A 16,432-nucleotide genomic window follows, 5' to 3' on the forward strand; every position below is an offset into this window, starting at 1 on the left:
TCAGCGCAGGGTAGCGGGCCGCTCCCTCCCAAAGGCACACCCAGCCGTCAGCACGGTCCTCACCGCACCTCTGAGGCCACCACCGGCCAGCCCACCCTCTTCGCAACTAGTCCACCCCCCCGTCCGCTGCATCACTCCCCTGCCCCGGGTCCAGCCCAGCACCTCCTCCAGGGGCGATGACCCCCTTCCCAGGGTATCCTGTTAAACTAACTGACCAACCTTGCCCTCCACGACCTAGCCCCCGCCCTCACACCCTCCTCCACACCTTGGACTATGTTTTCTTGCGTCCCACTTTGATCCATGCCCCGTCGTCTACCGCTCCCCACAGACTCTCCCACCCCACGGTCTGCCTGGCCCTGCTCCCCTCAACCCCACCCAAGCCCCCGCGTCTGGCCTGTAGCCTCACTTGTCCATGGTGTAGCCCGTCTTGCAGCTGCACTCGTAACCGTGGGGCCGGTCATGGCAGTTCTGTGTTTCATTGCAGTCGTGGTGCCCGTTTGCACACTCGTCCTCAGGGGGGCAGGACAGGAAGGCCCAGGAGGCCCCAGGTCGTCCACATGTCAGCCCTGGCACGAGGATACAGGGCTTCACTGTGGAGGCCTCTGAACCACTCACCTAGCCACCCGGGCCCTTGCTCCCCCTTCCCCTGAGCGCCACCTGTGAGAGCCCCCGGCGGCCCTCCACGTTCCCTGAACCAACCCCACGTCAGAACGCAGACAGGAGCCAGCCCCACTCACCCCATCCAAAAACCCGTCTCACCATCGCGGGGGCCGCTGAGTCCACCCTCCAGGCAGCGGCCACCCCCATCCTGGCCCCCCCAGGCACACCAGCCACAGTGGGGCCGCCGCAGGCACAGGGCGCACTGTGTCGCCTGAGCACAGCCCAGGGAGCAGCTCTCGGGTCCTCGGAGCAGCCGCCCGCAGCCTCCAGCCATACATCGCAGGGGCAGGTAGGAGGGGCTCAGACACTACAGGGGAGGGGAAAGGGCAGAGAAAGAAGATCAAGCAAACACCTCCTGGGTGTCTTCCTGGATTGCACCCTCTTCTCAGAGATCTCACCCCTGCTGGCCACAACCGGGTGGACCAAAATGGACATCAGCTGGGGTCATCACATTCTCCCTCCTCAGCATTTGTAACTAGCAGTTCAGACCAGAAGTCAGGCTAGGGACATCCTTGAAACTAGATTGTGTAGACTAGGGCTGGCTGGGCCGTTTGGATGAACGAATGACAGCAAATGAAGAGAACAGAGAGAGGCAAGAAAAGAGCAGAGACAGAAGGAAGCAGAGATGAGAATCACACACCCCAAAGACAGGGAGACAGGCAGCTTTCCAGGCTCCACCTCCAGTCCCTGGTAGGGCCTGGCTGCACTTTCTACCTGGGTTACAAGAGGCACCACTGTGTTGGTCTAATGAGCCCCTTTACCCACCTGGCTTGGGATGCAGCTGTTTCTTACAATCAAAGAAAGGCAATGATCCCAGGTGGAAAAAGAAACAAGCATCAGGAGGGGGGTTGCCAGCCACAGCCTCTTAGAACATGGACCCAGCTGCTGGGGCAACAGGATCCGCCCGCCCTTGGCTGGGAAGTTGAGGAGTCCGTGGTCAGGACTCAGCAGCTCACACACCATCACTTATTGTGTCCTGGGACCCAGACACGGTGCTCAACGAGGTTCACACTCCTGGAAACTTACCTCAGTGTATGAGAGCATTTTATTTACGGCTTGGGCCTTAAGTAAAGTACAAGAGGAAAGAGATTAGTCTAGGCTGGCTGTCTGGAAGCACTTAGGAAGAAACAAAGCAACCATGCAGTCCTGAAATAGAAAACCCTGATAGCTGTGGCCGGAGCTCTGAGTCCCTGTGGGTTACGCCGGTGATGAGCCGAGCCTGGCTGAACTGCCACAGCCAAATGCTCCTCCAGGTTAGGCTTCCAGATCTGAATTTAGTGCACCCCTTGACAAACAGAGGGGCAACCTGGAAGGGGGCCAAGAGAAGCCCGAGGCTCCAGTCTGCTCAGCACTTTCTGCTGGGACCCCCCCTAGTGGCCAAATGTGATTGCTGCCCAAGACCATAAACTGCATTTCCTGTGTTCCTGGAAGAGATGCAGGATCCTAGCTCACCTGCTGACATATGCCCACAGCCTAGCAAAGTGCCCAGCGCAAGGAAGGTGCTCTATGAAGAATTTGGTAAAAGGACAAAGGGAAGGAGGGAAAAAGCCAGCCAGCCAGCCAGCCAGCCAGCCAGGGAAGGGAGCACCTTGTTGTCTGCCCCAGGCTCTGAGGCCAAAGGCATTTAGAAGAACAATGCCTGACTGTTAAAATACGGCTGCCCTTGAGCGAAATCACAACAGGTCTGGTCTGCGCACCTGTTATGATTGATCTGTGTTTTTAAAACACTCGAGCCAACAGTTTTAACTGATTTTCCCAGAAATCAGAAGAGCTGGCAGCAGCCCTCTGACATTCCCACGCAGCATCAGCTCCGCGCTCTCCATTCAGCCGCCCCACCACCCCCTCCCGCCTCACACCTCCTGAGCTGCCTGCAGGCTCTCTGGTGTTGCCTTCCAGTTCCTGGGATCCCAATAAAAACAAATAATGGAAATCTCAATAATATTTAGGGAGGACGTGTATCACCGGAAGGACCCCAGGCTTGAGGACGAGAGGCCTCTGCTCGTTAGAGGTGCCACCGCAGGGGACCTCTGCCCTTGCAGCCACGCTGAGAGCCCCATGGGGAGCACCCCCCACTCCCAGCCGCTGCACTGACCCTCTTGGTGTGACCCAGACAGCGGAGACTGGGAATCCTCCCAGTGGGTGGAACATGGGGATGTTACTGAGTTTTTACTGAATAGCAGGCCGGGCTCCACGCTCTACATACATTCTCCCATCTAACTTGGACGACCTTCCTATGGGACGGTGTGGTATGACACAAAAATGTATCTGGCCTTTGTCCCTGGTTCCTGGTACTGAGCTACTAAAACACATAGGGGTTCCTGAGCGGTGGGGACGTCTTTTGCTGTTCATAAGGGACCCCTTTTACACCTGAGTTTATGCTTACGGGGTGACTTAGGGGAGTCAGCCGAAAAACCAAGCGATTAGAGCCCCACCCACCCACCGGGGGGTCAGGGGAGAGACTGAGCTCTATAAAAACACTTGAACCATGAGATTCAGGGGACTTCCCTGGCAGTCCGGTGGTTAGGACTCTGTGCTTTCACTGCTGTGGGCTGGGGTTCAATCCCTGGTCGGGGGACTAAGATCCCGTAAGCCGCGCGGCACGGCCAAAAAAAAAAAACAACAACGATGCGATTCAGAGAGCTTCCGGGTTGATGAGTGCATCCTCTGGGAGGGCGGCATGTCCAGTGAAGGCATGGAAACTGCATGCCTTGCCGATTCACCTCTTCTATTTGGTTCTTCCTGAGCTGTATCCTTTATAATAAACCAGTGTGAGTAAGTAAACGTTTCTCTGAGCTCTGTGAGCCATTCTAGCACATTATCAACCCTGCAGAGGGGATGGTGGGAACCCCCAATGTACAGCCAGTTAGCCTGGATTTGTGGCTGCCATCTGAAGGGGGAGCAGTCTTGTGGAACTGAACACTTTAACCTGTGGGATGTGACTCTGATGTCACGTAGATAGTGTCAGAAATTAACTGAATTGTTGAACACATAGTTGGCGTCCAGAGAACTGGAGAATTGGTTGTTGGTGTTGGAAAACACCCCAGACAGGGTCTGTTGACAGCACTCCTATTTTACCAAAGACTCGTGTAGGCTCTTGGGTTGTGAGATGGTGAGTAATCACACCTCAGTTGGGTCTTGCACAATCTTGCACAATAAAGATGAATGAGGAGTAGGGCTTCCCTGGTGGCGCAGTGGTTGAGGGTCCGCCTGCCGATGCAGGGGACACGGGTTTGTGCCCCGGTCTGGGAAGATCCCACATGCCACGGAGCGGCTGGCCCTGTGAGCCATGGCCGCTGAGCCTGCGCGTCCGGAGCCTGTGCTCCGCAACGGGAGAGGCCACAACAGTGAGAGGCCCGCATACCGCCAAAAAAAAAAAGATGAATGAGGAGTAGACAGACTCACAACTCTGGCCCAGTGACACTGTTTCTGGATATGACAGCAGTAGCTGAAGCTTTCTTATCTCCTGCTGGGGTGGGGCTGGGGCTGACTGCCTGTGTCTGCCACTGGGACAGCTAAATCATGCCAGGCAGAGGCATCTTTGGTTTTTTTGTTTTGTTTTGTTTTTCAGCCATACTGAACGGCTTGTGGGATCTTAGTTCCCTGACCAGGAATTGAAGCCGGGCCCTCGGCAGTGAAAGTGCGAAGTCCTAACCACTGGACCACCAGGGAATTCCCCCCAGAGGCATCTTTGGAATGGACCTTATGAGACAGCACGCACTGGGCAGCCAAAGGGTGGACTGTACCTCCCCAGACCATGCCCATGTTCAAGAATCATCTCTCTAGACCATAGCCATAGATGAGGGGTGGGTCTGAATGGCTGTGTCAGAAGCAGTGCTCCTTCCCTTCCCTGGCCACACCTCACTGGACCACGGCTGGACATCTAACTCGTGAGCTGAGCTGAAGTCTTCCCTGAGAATGTGAACTAACAGAAGAACACAGAGATGACTGTAGTCTCTGGAATTAGAAAGTCACATAGCGACTCCCCTGGTGGTCCAGTGGTTAAGAATCCGCCTTCCAATGCAGGGGACGCGGGTTCGACCCCTGGTCGGGGAACTAAGATCCCACGTGCTGTGGGGCAACTAAGCCTGCGTCCCGCAATTACTGAGCCCGTGTGCCACAACTACAGAGAAGCCTGCACGCCGCAACGAAGAGCCCACAGGCCGCAACTAAGACCCAACGCAGCCAAGTAAATAAATAAATATTTAAAAAAAAAAAAAAAAAAGGAAGTCACACAGACTGAGGGTCAAGGTCTGCCAGTTGAGGTGGTGTGTGTTGATGATCAAGCCGAGAGAAACCAGAGGATGGAGACGCGCAGAAAACAGCTGAGATCAGAGACCAGGCGGCCCAAGAAGGATGAAGCAACAGTACTTCCTACCTTCAGACAACATCAAATACCCGCGGTTCCTTATAATAACACCAGCTCGAGTGGGTTTCTGTTTCTCACAACCAAAACTTCTAAAAGTAGAGAGAGAAAGAGATGGAGGAGGAAAGTGGAAAGGTGTGAGAGGGAGAAGGGAGATGGTATTGAGTCCTGGGAAGGATGGGGCGAGGAGAGCTTAACTGAGAGTTGGAGAGACACCAGGGCTGAGGAGTCAGGAAGCGGGTGCTGGGACATGACAGGGAGACTCACAAGGCAAGGAGAGGGACTTCCCTGGTGGTCCAGTGGTTAAGACTCCACGCTTCCACTGGGGGCGCGGGTTCGATCTCTGATCAGGGAACTAAGATCCCCCAAGCCGTGCGACGTAGCCAAAAAAAAAAAACCAACAACAAGAACAAGGCAAAGAGGGAAGAAAGAGATGTTGGAAGGGGCGAGAGAAGAGAAAGTGGGAAGAAAGAGAAAGTGTGATGGTGGGACCAGCCCTAAGGAAATGGAGGCGGACATAGGACAGCGGCGGCGGGGTTGGAGAAAGGTCAGTGTGCAGCAGGGAGGAGGGCCACAGCACACCCCGCTGGGGGCAGTCAGTACCTGTTGGAGGCTGCTGCTCCAGACACAGTGCTGCCAGCCCCCGTCTGCACCCTTGGAGTCCAGGCAGGAGGTGCAGTTGGGCAGGAGGTGACAGGGCGTGGGGCAGGGCAGGGGGGGCGATGATTCCACCGGCATCGGGGACACGTTCAGCAGAGAGTGGCTGAAGCACGTCCAGTCATAGGTGGGCTGCACCGAGAGGATGCGGCGGGTCTCCCCTGGGGTTGGGGGCACACGGATTAGAAGCAGGTCCGGGCCCCCAGCCCCTCCCCTCCTCCCTCAAACCAGGCCCCTGAGCCCCTTGCGTCCTTGCAGCAGGAATCCAGGCCCCCAAACTCTCCTCTCGGGGAGCAAGCCTCAGCGCTCACCAGTCCTCTTGAACTGCCGCGTCCACATGCACTTGCCCTCCCTTGTGCACTGCTTGCAGTCGGCCGCCCCACACACGGCCTCCGAGCAGTTCCCAGCCCAGAAGACCTCTCGCTGGTTGATGCGACAGTCATTCTCCGAGGTGCAGGACCCATTGCGCCCGATGCAGGCACCCTCAGGGCAGTTGGTACACCACTTACAGCGGGGGGCAGATGCCTGGCGGGGGGATACGGGCTCAGCGGGGTTGTCAGGGCCCCCAGCATCCCTCCAGCCTCAGGTCTTGCCACCCAATCCCAGCTGAAGAGCTCAGTGGTGCCTGAGCCACGCCCCCTTCCCACCCCCACCCCCATCATTCACCTCTCCATCTCCAGGCTGCAGGGTCCGGGGATGGCGGGCCAGGCACTCACTGCAGGTCCGCAGACGTCGACATTCCTCGGGGGAGTGGGGCATTGGAGAGCAGGGGGGACCACCACAGCCCAGCCTGGGGAGATAGGAGGTCTGGCTCATCACATTCAGCCAGGCCCCACCCTTCCTCCTCACCCTCGCCTCTTCCTGGTGCCTCGTGGACACCGGCCTGCAGGTCCCACATATGCACTCCCAAGTGCTCTCAGCACAGGCCTCCCAAACCTGCTCCTCCCCAACTCCCTTGGTGATGGTCCCACGTCCACCTATCACCCAGGTCAGAGACACTGGACGATATCCCATGGCCTCTTGGCCCTCCAGCCACCGAGGCCTCTGCCTCCTGAATTCTTCTCTGACCATCCCCTCCTCCTCCAGCCCTGCAGCCCCCGCCCAGTTCAAGCCTCCCCCTTCCAGGCCTCCACCTGCAGCCTCCCCTCACCACCCCCTCCTTCACAAGCCTGCCCCTGCCCTCTCCTGCTTAAACCTTCTGTGCCTCCCCATCACCCACAGTGGAGGGCCATAATCCCTCACTCAAAATCCTTGAAGGCACACCTGTTTCAGAACTTTCCAGGTTTCAGAAAAGCAGTGGGTGTACCCGCTGTTACATAATACCCCTAGCAGAGTCTGGGGGAGCACCCTAAAAATCAAACCCTTTAATATTCTGTAGTAAACATGGTGACACATTTAATGGGACAAAATAAAGCCCGTTAGTAGCCTCATACCACGTTAGTAGCCTCATACCAGTGCAGGATAACTGCGCAGTCAAGTTAGTTTGTGCTAAACCTAGGACAGCGCCTTCAGCCTCCTGATATGTTTGGATTCCCAAACTCCAGACAAGGAGTCTTGGAGCTGGACGGAGCGCAGTTCAGCCAGGCACCGGAAGCCCTTTCTGAGCTGACCCACCCACCTTTCCAATCTCATTCTTCCCCAGCTCAGATGGTTTCTAAAATACACCAGATACAGCCCCGCTTCTGAACCCTCATGGTCTAAACTTGACCGGTCATTTACGGCCCAGTTCAGACCCAGCTAACTCCAGCCCACAAACAGGGCTCCCCACTCAGTGAGGTCCCCGAGCCTGCCCCTGCCTGTGATAAGCTGCCCATTTTCCCGTGTGAGCTGGTCTCCTAACCAGACCACACCCTGCTGAGGCCTCCCCCACAAGCCTGGCCTGGCACAGAACCCACTTCGGAGAGCACCAGTACCACCCACCCACCCACGTGCTGTCAGTCTCCATGGTTACCTATGGGCCTGGTCCCCGGACAGGCAGGCCCCATGGCACCAGGTACAGGCCCCAGACTGGTTACAAGCTTCGGGCGAGGGCAGCAGGTGGCAGGGGTCCGGGGGCAGGGTCAGGGCCAGCAGGCGGCCCAGGGCCACTCCCCCAAAGCCTCCTGAGATATACAGGCGACCCCCTACCGCTGCCACAGCGTGGGCCACAGACTCCTCCATTGGTGGTCCCACAGAGGCTGGGCCTGGGGAAAGACAGAAAGTTCAGAGAGAGAGAGCAGGAGACTCGAGGAAGAGATTCACACAAAGGTACCAGTCAGAGAGGGATGCTGAGAGGAGAGACAGTCTAAGGAGAGCAGAGACAGACAACGAAAGACAGAGAGAAGACAGAAAAGGCCAAATAGGACAAGAGCATCAGACACAGCAAGACAAAAGAGAGGGAGAGAGACACATGAACAGAAAAAAGGAACAGAAAAGAGTGGAATAAGAACAGAGACATGGGCTTCCCTGGTGGCGCAGTGGTTGGGAGTCTGCCTGCTGATGCAGGGGACACGGGTTCGTGCCCCGGTACGGGAGGATCCCATATGCCACAGAGTGGCTGGGCCCATGAGCCACGGCCGCTGAGCCTGCGCATCCGGAGCCTGTGCTCTGCGGCGGGAGAGGCCCATGTACCGCAAAAAAAAAAAAAAAAAAAAAAGAACAGAGACAAATGTTGTGGAACCCGGGGACTTCGCTGGCAGTCCAGTGGTTAAGACTCTGCACTTCCACTGCAGGGGGCACGGGTTCAATCCCTGGTCGGGGAACTAAGATCCTACATGCCACGTGGCGTGGCCAAAAAAAAAAAAATGTTGTGGAACAAGACTAAGGTGGTGGCTGAACCACACTGTAAAGGTACTAAATGTCGCTAAATTGTTCGTTTTATGATGACTAATCGTGTTATGTGAATTTCACCTAAATTTTTTTAAATCCTCAAGAAAAAAAAAGAGTCAGTGGAAAAAATAGATTAAAAGCGAAAGAGAGTTAGAGACAGAGGGTCAGAGAAAGCAACAAAAAGCAAAGGAGACAGGCCCGGAGACACACACACACAGTCAGTCATTTACAATGACTGTCAAATGAAATAAAACGGCAAGATACAATCCCTTTCCAGCCTATGAACTGGAAGGAAGCACCCTCACATATGACAGTCGTTGCCTCTAGAGAATGGGATTATGGGGGATTTTTTCCTTCCTATTTTACAAATTATCTACAATGACCATCATTACTTCATAAACAGAATTAAAAATTTTTCTAAGACAGAAAAAGAAGGAGGGTGTCTCCGTGGGTGCTTAGATAATGTGGAGAGGACAGGAGCTTTGCCTGTGGGCCTGAAGGGACCCAAATGACCCCTCATGAGTGAGAGTCGCAGGACAGGGCCAGCGCTCCCCCTGGTTGTCCTGCGGCCTCCCAGGGAGAGTGGTGGACTTACGGATGAGGTCAGGCAGGAGCCAGGTGTTGCAGTTGACCTGGTAGAGCAGGACATCGCTGCTGAACTCGTCAGGGTCCGAGCGCCCCCCAAGGACCACCATGGTGTCTCCTAGCAAGGCTGAGGCGTGGAAAAGTCGGGGGCGGGGCTGATGGGGAGACACACGGCAGGACGGGCTGTCAGAGCCCACGGTCACCCGCTCTTCGTGCTCCCTCTCAGCCCACCCGCCACTCCAAACCTCCCCACGCCCCAGCCCCTACCAGCCCACCCAATCCTAACCTTCCTCAAATCTCACCTCCTTCCTCCGGGAAGCCTCCCTCATTCCTCAGAGCTGTCTCCACAGCCATCTCCTTTCCCTGAACTCCCAGAACCCCCAAACCCCATGCTGGTCCTCAGGAACCCAGCCTCAGATGCTTGAGATGAGCCCCACATTTCTTGGGTGACCTCGCCAGCTGGACCGGGGTGTATCCTGCTGGGGCTCTTACTTCCATCTCCCTTGTGGTCCAGCCCCAAGAAGGGCTTGGGAATATGTGTGTGGATGGCAAATGCAATTGTCTCTAAACAGCATACCCGGGGTTTCCTGCTCTCCCACTGTCTCCTTTGGCCTTGAAGGCAGAAGCACAAGGAGCCTCAGTGTCCCGTTTCACAGCTGGAGAGGCCAGGAAGGGGAGGGACCTGTCACGGCCACGCCCAGAGTGTGGCAGAGCTGGGACAGAACCCAGGCCTCTGACCTCCTGGTCTAGGATTCTTACCTCCAAGTCACAGAGAGAAGAAGGGGAGACTTGGGGTACCAGAAAGGAGGCAGAGTAGGAATCCAAGGTTGAGCCAGTCCCTGGGGCACTGGGAAAGGGGGGGCCCCCCTCCCTCCTACCCCCTACACTCATCTGTCTGGACCTTTTTTCCTGACCTTTGCCCCCTGAGAAGGGGCCAGCAGGCTCCAGGTGCGGTCAGGACAGTGCAGGGAGTAGAGCTCAGGGGATGGGGCCGCCAGCTCCACGTGGAAGCGGAAGCCCCCAAACACGTAGAGGGAGTCAGTGGCCTCGTGATACACAGCGGAATGACCATATAGACCTGGGGGTGAAGGATTAGTGAGCACAGAGGCTGGGGGAAGGGCTGGTGATCAGGAACACTCCCCGTCTTCCTGGGCTCCCCCTCTCATGACCACACCACCACCCTACCAGGCCCTGATGCCAGAGACCTGGAAGCCTTTCTCAACCCCTCCTTCTCCCTTCGGTTCTAAAGGACAACCATTAAAGAGACCCTGGGAAAGACAAGAGAGGGAGACAGGGTGACCAGAATGACCTTGCGGATGGTGATTAAAGAATGTAGAAGGAGAGAGAGAGAAAGGAAAATACCTGAGGGGCACTGATCTAGGACCTAGAAGAGGGAAACAGTGACCCACTGCTACTGGGCAGGAGGTAGGCAGCTTCTCATGAAGTCTGGGAAGGGTATAGAAACTGAACTTCTCAAAAGGCAGCATCCTGAGAATGTGGGCGGGTGATGGGGGTAGACAGGGAGACAACAGGTAGGGGGGGCAGTGACCACAGCCTACAGGAGTGGACAGAGAGGATGGCTGGGAGTCAAAAGCATAGTGCCCCCTCCCCGCCATGCCCTGTCCCCAGGCCCACCTGTGGGAGGTGTCCCGCTCTGGGCTCCGGACACCCAGGTGCCGGTTGCCAGCTGGTACTCAAGCAGCTGCTGGTTGAAGCCATTTTCAGGGGAGTAACCACCCACCAGGAGCAGAGACAGGCCTCGGCGGGCAGTAAGGGTGTGACCAGCAACTGCTGGCAGCTCCACGGTCTGCGGGGCCTTGGGGATGAAGGGTGGAGGTCATGGGGGTGGGGGGCAGAGGTCAGGGGTCATCTTGTGGGTAGAAGCAAGGCTCAGAGCTCCCCGAACTCCCCTTGAACCACTAAGGAGGTCGTGAGCTGCCTGGGGCGGGTCAGACCCCAGGCCTCCCCGCCAGCCGTGGTCCCGGCAGGTGAGCAGCAGACCTCTTGCTGTCTCTGCCTGCTCAGTGTCACTTCTTCAGGTAGGAGTAGCCTGGGGACCCTTTGCGAAGCCCTTGCTCCTCTGCTCTCTGGCTGCATGGGGCTGACTGTACCGGCTCCACAGCGGGCTGTGCCCCAGCCTGGAGACCAGAGCCTCATGTCCCCTTGGCTAGGGACTGACTCAGGAATGAAATGTGACCCACAATGGCCAATGAAATTCAGTTCTGGGGCTTGTGCTGAAGCCCTGGGAGGAATCCTCTTCCTCTGGGGGCAAAGCTGGCAGGAGCTGCTCTGGTCACCTTTGCTAGAGCCTGGTTGTGGGGACTAGGGGAGGGGAGAGATGCTCACCTTCTCCTGCCGCCACTGCAGGGTGGTGAGGTTGAGGACCCAGAAATCCCGGGCGACGCCCCCAGCCGTGAGCCCCCCCAACAGGTACATGGCGCCACGGCCAGCAGGCACATAGGCAGCTGCATGGAAGGAGCGGGGTGAGGGGCCTGGGCCCCCGTCCTCAGCTCCTGCCAACATCTGTGTCCACCGCCTTTCGCTCACTGAGTACCTGGGGCCAAGATGCAAAAAGGCAGCCTCACTATACAGTCATACCAGCATGCCCTTGGGTGACCCCCCTACACACTGGTATCCCAGCAACCCCTGGGATCACCCCCCCCACTTGGCAGGTATCCCAAAACCCCTAAGGTGACCCTCCTATGACAATCACCTTACCATCCCCTGGGGTAGCACCACCCAAATAAGTGTCCCAGTCCCTGAGGTCAGCCTCCTGCGACAAGTGTCCCAGCATCCTTTGGGGTATCCTTCACCTGTAGACGTTGTCCTGCACCCCCCCGAGGGGACTCTTACGTCAGAGACGTCTCAGTGTCCCCTGAGGTAACCTTTTCTCATTCAGGCATCCTACCTCCCCAGGGCAGTCCTCACCTGTACAGGTTTCCCAGCAGCCCCTGGGGCAGACCCAGGCCCCCAAACATCCACAAGGTGGCCTCAGGTCCCTCCACCATAGTGTGCCCCAGGCGGTGCAGGAAGCGGCTAGCTGTGTCCTGTGGGTGGGGTGCAGACGTGAGGGCTCAGGTAAGGGCATTACAGAGTGGCATGCTGGGCCTAGTGGGTAGTCTCGGGAGTGGAATGGGGAGAACGATCCAGGAGGCGGGCTGCATGGCACCTCCCCGCCAAGGGGCATCCACAACTCACGGCTGAGAGGCGGCTGTCCATGAGGGTCTCCCAGACCAGCTGCCCACCGTCCAGCTTTGTGGCACAGTCAGGTCCCCCGAAGCCCTCAGCACAGATGCACACGCCCAGGCTCTGGGGAACAGCAGAAGGAAGCTTGGGAGGAGCCCTGATTACCCCCACCCGGCTCCCTGTCCCGTCCAGCTTGCCCTCTTTCACCTGTACCTGGTTACAGGTCCCTGCCCCGTTGTGGGCATTACAGTTCTCAGGACACAGAGCCATGCGGCAGTGTGGGCCTGCCCAGCCCTGGGGACATCGGCAGAGTCCAGCATCTGCGGCCCCGTCCTGGGGCACACACTCCTGGGGGACAGGGCAACTCCCGGGGCCCCCTGACCCACAGCGGGCAGAGCCCACAGAGGCATTGAAGCCCCAGGACGAGGAGCCGTTGGCCTCCCAGTGCAGCACCAGCAGCCCTGTTGGAGAGAGTCCAGAGGCTTGTCACAAGACCTCAGTAAAGTGATATTTAAAAAGGGGGCGGTGGTGGGGCTTCCCCGGTGGCACAGTGGTTAAGGATCCACCTGCCAATGCAGGGAACACGGGTTCGAGCCCTGGTCCGGGAAGGTCCCACATGCCGCAGAGCAAACAAGCCCATGCACCACAACTACTGAGCCTGCGCTCTAGAGCCCGCAGGCCACAACTACGGAGCCCGCGGGCCACAACTACCGAAGCCCACGCGCCTAGAGCCCAGGCTCCGCAACAAGAGAAGCCACCGCAGTGAGAAGCCTGTGCACCGCAACGAAGAGTAGCCCCCGCTCGCCGCAACTAGGGAAAGCCCGCATGCAGCAACAAAGACCCAGCGCAGACAAAAATAAATGAAAATAAATAAATTTATTTTAAAAAAAAAGAGAGGGGTGGCCTGCAGGCCCTCTGACCTCATCACCTCCCTCTCTCCCGGCCCTCCCCGCTCCAGCACCACCAACCCGCTTCCTGTTCTCAGAGCCTGGGCATCTGCTATTCCTCCACCTGAACTAGTTGCCCCTTCCCCACACCGTGAAATCTCCCTGCTGCAAAGACTCCCTCCCCAACTCCCCAGACAAGCCAGGCTCCCCACTCCTTTCCATTTCCTCCTGTCCCTTACCAAAAGTGTCACTATTCTGCCTACAATTTGCTCCCTGCTGTTTGTCACTCCCCACCTCTGCTGTGAGCCCGTGAAGGCAGTGCCTGTGTCCCTTGTTCACTGCCACATGCCCAGAATTTAGCTCAGGCCCAGCTTACTGCAGGTAGACATTTGCTGAGTGAAATGAAATCGAGGGCCCCTCAGCTCTAGTTGCTCACTGTGAAGGGTCTGGGCTCGTGTGCAATCGCCGTCAGGCCAACTACAACTCTGCCCTCTCTCTCACAGCCTTGGAGCCACTCTGATTTACAGTATGAAGAGAAGCATCTCCAAACCTAGGCCCTTTAACTGCCATGGGTAACAAATTACTTCTAGTGCATCTCCATCAGCTAAGCACAGCTGACGTAATGGGGCCTGGGAATTCTTGGTTGTGGGGGCTATAGCCTATGCACTGCAGGATGCAGAGTAGCATCTCTGGCCTCCACCCACGAGATGCCAGTAGCAGCCCCGATCACGACAATCAGAATGTCTCCAGACACAGCCAAATGACCCAAGGGGCAAAGTCACTCCTGGCTGAGAACCAGCGGGCTGAGGAGATAGATGCTCAGGGGCCCTTGCACCAGCTACATTCTGTGTGTCCCAAAAACATGTCCCACGTGGCCCTTCTTTCCAGAGACACAACCCAGCCAGTACAATCCTCTCTATTCGCCTCTCAGCTGAAGAAACTGAGACCCAGAGGTGGCAAGGGACTGCCAGCAAGTCTCTGGCAGAGTCAGGCTGGGTTTTGAGCCCACCTCAGGTAGCAAGGTATAGGGACAAGGGACAGCCCAGGACAGAGGTCCCACTTCCCCCAGTCCCCATACCAGACAGGGCCTGCACAGTGAGAGGCCTGTCCCGCCGCTGGCCGCAGAAGGCAGCAATGAGGCTACGGTCCGACTGGACGACACCAGTGTCCAGGAAGCGTGGGAATCCATCAAAGGCCAGGACATAGCTCAGCTGGAGAGGTGTAGAGTAGGATCAGGGGATGATGAGGATGAGAAAGAGGAATGCTTGGGGTCTGGGAGGAGGTGCAGCTCAAGCAGAGAGGGCAATCTGAGACTGGGGAAAAGGCTGCTTGAACCACCTGGGCAGATTGTCAAACTGTGGCATGGAGGCCACCATTCCCACTCCTGTGTTCATAACAGACATGGTTAATCAATCAGGCACTCTTGCATGGAGGCTCTTTCTCAACACACAGATCCTGGCAGCCACCACCAATCGATCAGAGTTGGCACACAAGGTACCAATATTTACCATACCTGGACTGGGGAATGGGAAACTGGAGTCCAGGAAACAGGAGGCAATCTGGGAAATGGGAGGGTCTGTGGGCTTAGGAACAAATGGGTAGGAGTCTGAGGAACAGATCTGGGAGTTTGATGGATGAAAAAACACGGACGTGGGGGCCAGGGTTCGTCTGAAGATTCAGACTGGGTGGGGGAGACGTGGGCCTGTAATCAGTGCCCTTGGTGCTCACCGTGCAGGGGGTGCTGCTGTCGGGAGAGAAGGTGAGGGTAAGTGGGGGACAGAGGGTCCCAGGGGCACAGGGCTGTAGCACCTCGGTGGCTGAGACAACCCACACACAATAGGACAGGCCTGGCCCAGCTCTCGCTGCCCCACCACCTGGAGGCAGTAGCCCCCCAACCCGGCGTGAGCCCAGTGCCACGGAGGACACGTTGGTGAGGAGGGCACGACCCCCACACTCCCGGAAGCAGGAGCCACCAGCCCTGGGGAGATGGAGGAGAGCCAGTGTCAGACCAGTCCTGCCCTATCCCACCATGTCCCTAACCCCACCCTGCCCCGCCTGGGTGGCCCCTGGCTCACCGGGGGTCCCCATAGTAGCCAGGAGAGCAGAGCTGGCAGTGGGCGCCCTCAGTGTGGTCCTGGCAGAAGCAGAGCCCGCTGAGGTTGTCGCAGTGGCCTCGGCGTGGGTCCCCATGCCCGTTGCACTGGCAGGGCCGGCAGCCGCCTGAGCCTGTGGCGTTACCAAAGCTGCCCGGCCGGCACCGTTCGCAGTGTTCCCCCCACGTCCAGTCTGTGGAGGCCCCAGCAGCCAGGATGCAGAGTCAGCGGCAAGAGCGAGAAGGAGCCCGACCCTCCCCAACCCCACCTGGCTCAAAGGAGGGTAACTGGAACCCCGACTGGGGAGCAACTGCAAATCCCAAGAGGGAGTACTGAGGCCCGCCAGAGGGGTGGGTGGCACTGAAACCTGTCTGGGGTGAGGAGCAGGCAATGGGACAGAGGGACTCAGAGCTGGGGAGGGGACGCAGAACCCCACACAGACAAAAGAAAACAGAAGCCCCGAGGAGGCTCCCTTGAGGCAGCCCCGAGGAGCTCAGGATGAGGGCTGCTCACCCTGGCACTCATCGCAGAAGCCAGGCCCCCGCTTGTGGCAGTGGCTGTGGAAGTTGCAGCCACAGTCCCGGGAACAGCGGGGGGCGGGGGGTCCTGGGGCAGGCGTGGGAGGGGGCAGGTCCGATGTCCAGCCCAGGTCACACACGCAGGTGAAGTCTGGGGGGCCACTGCACACGCCATGGCCACAGTCCTCCAGGCACCTGAGGGGGCGTGGCAGGGGTGGGGGAAGGACTGGGTAGGCCTGGAGCCCCCAAGGCATCCCCCCTCATCCCACTCCACCCCATTATCTCCATGGCAACACCATCATAAGCTACTGCCTGTTCCACAGATCCTGGACTCCATGGGTGGCCGTGTCTCCAAGGCAACCCCATCACATGTAGTAACTCCTGTCTCTATAGTAACCAAATATCACCACTGGTGATCTGTTCCCTGTGAAAACCCCTTTCAACTTGATCCTCCTCCATTTCTACGGCAACGCTGAAGCCTGTGGCCTGCAGTCCACGGGCGACCTGTCTCCACAGTGAACTAGTGTTACGCTGAGGACCCTATCACTCTAATGAGGGCCTGCTCTGCAAGGTAAAAACCCAAGGCTCACTGGAGAGGCTGGCACCATGGGAGGCAGCCCAGCACTGTGATCACTTCCTCCCAACATCTCCGCATGCACCAGCCCTGGGGCGACA

At 57.7% G+C, this 16,432-nt stretch overlaps 1 protein-coding gene across 3 annotated transcripts in view; it reads right to left on the bottom strand.

The window, feature by feature from the left end:
- Positions 1-16,432, bottom strand: part of MEGF8 (multiple EGF like domains 8) — a 47,688-nt gene that overhangs the window by 11,281 nt on the left and 19,975 nt on the right. For 2 of the 3 annotated variants that reach the window (XM_033846416.2, XM_073795892.1), the window contains exons 20-36: positions 15,753-15,952; positions 15,222-15,432; positions 14,875-15,124; positions 14,225-14,357; positions 12,473-12,720; positions 12,272-12,382; positions 12,002-12,120; positions 11,420-11,627; positions 10,709-10,889; positions 9,988-10,151; positions 9,084-9,228; positions 7,632-7,863; positions 6,347-6,470; positions 5,992-6,205; positions 5,627-5,841; positions 760-967; positions 407-566 (exon numbers count right to left, since the gene is read on the bottom strand). In XM_033846416.2, the coding sequence (XP_033702307.1) occupies positions 407-566; positions 760-967; positions 5,627-5,841; positions 5,992-6,205; positions 6,347-6,470; positions 7,632-7,863; positions 9,084-9,228; positions 9,988-10,151; positions 10,709-10,889; positions 11,420-11,627; positions 12,002-12,120; positions 12,272-12,382; positions 12,473-12,720; positions 14,225-14,357; positions 14,875-15,124; positions 15,222-15,432; positions 15,753-15,952 (3,123 nt within the window). The remainder of the gene's footprint in view (positions 1-406; positions 567-759; positions 968-5,626; positions 5,842-5,991; positions 6,206-6,346; positions 6,471-7,631; positions 7,864-9,083; positions 9,229-9,987; positions 10,152-10,708; positions 10,890-11,419; positions 11,628-12,001; positions 12,121-12,271; positions 12,383-12,472; positions 12,721-14,224; positions 14,358-14,874; positions 15,125-15,221; positions 15,433-15,752; positions 15,953-16,432) is intronic. The other variant, XM_033846418.2, reaches the window with a different exon arrangement.

This window comes from Tursiops truncatus, chromosome 19 (genome assembly GCF_011762595.2).
Source record: "Tursiops truncatus isolate mTurTru1 chromosome 19, mTurTru1.mat.Y, whole genome shotgun sequence".
NCBI lineage: Eukaryota > Metazoa > Chordata > Mammalia > Artiodactyla > Delphinidae > Tursiops > Tursiops truncatus.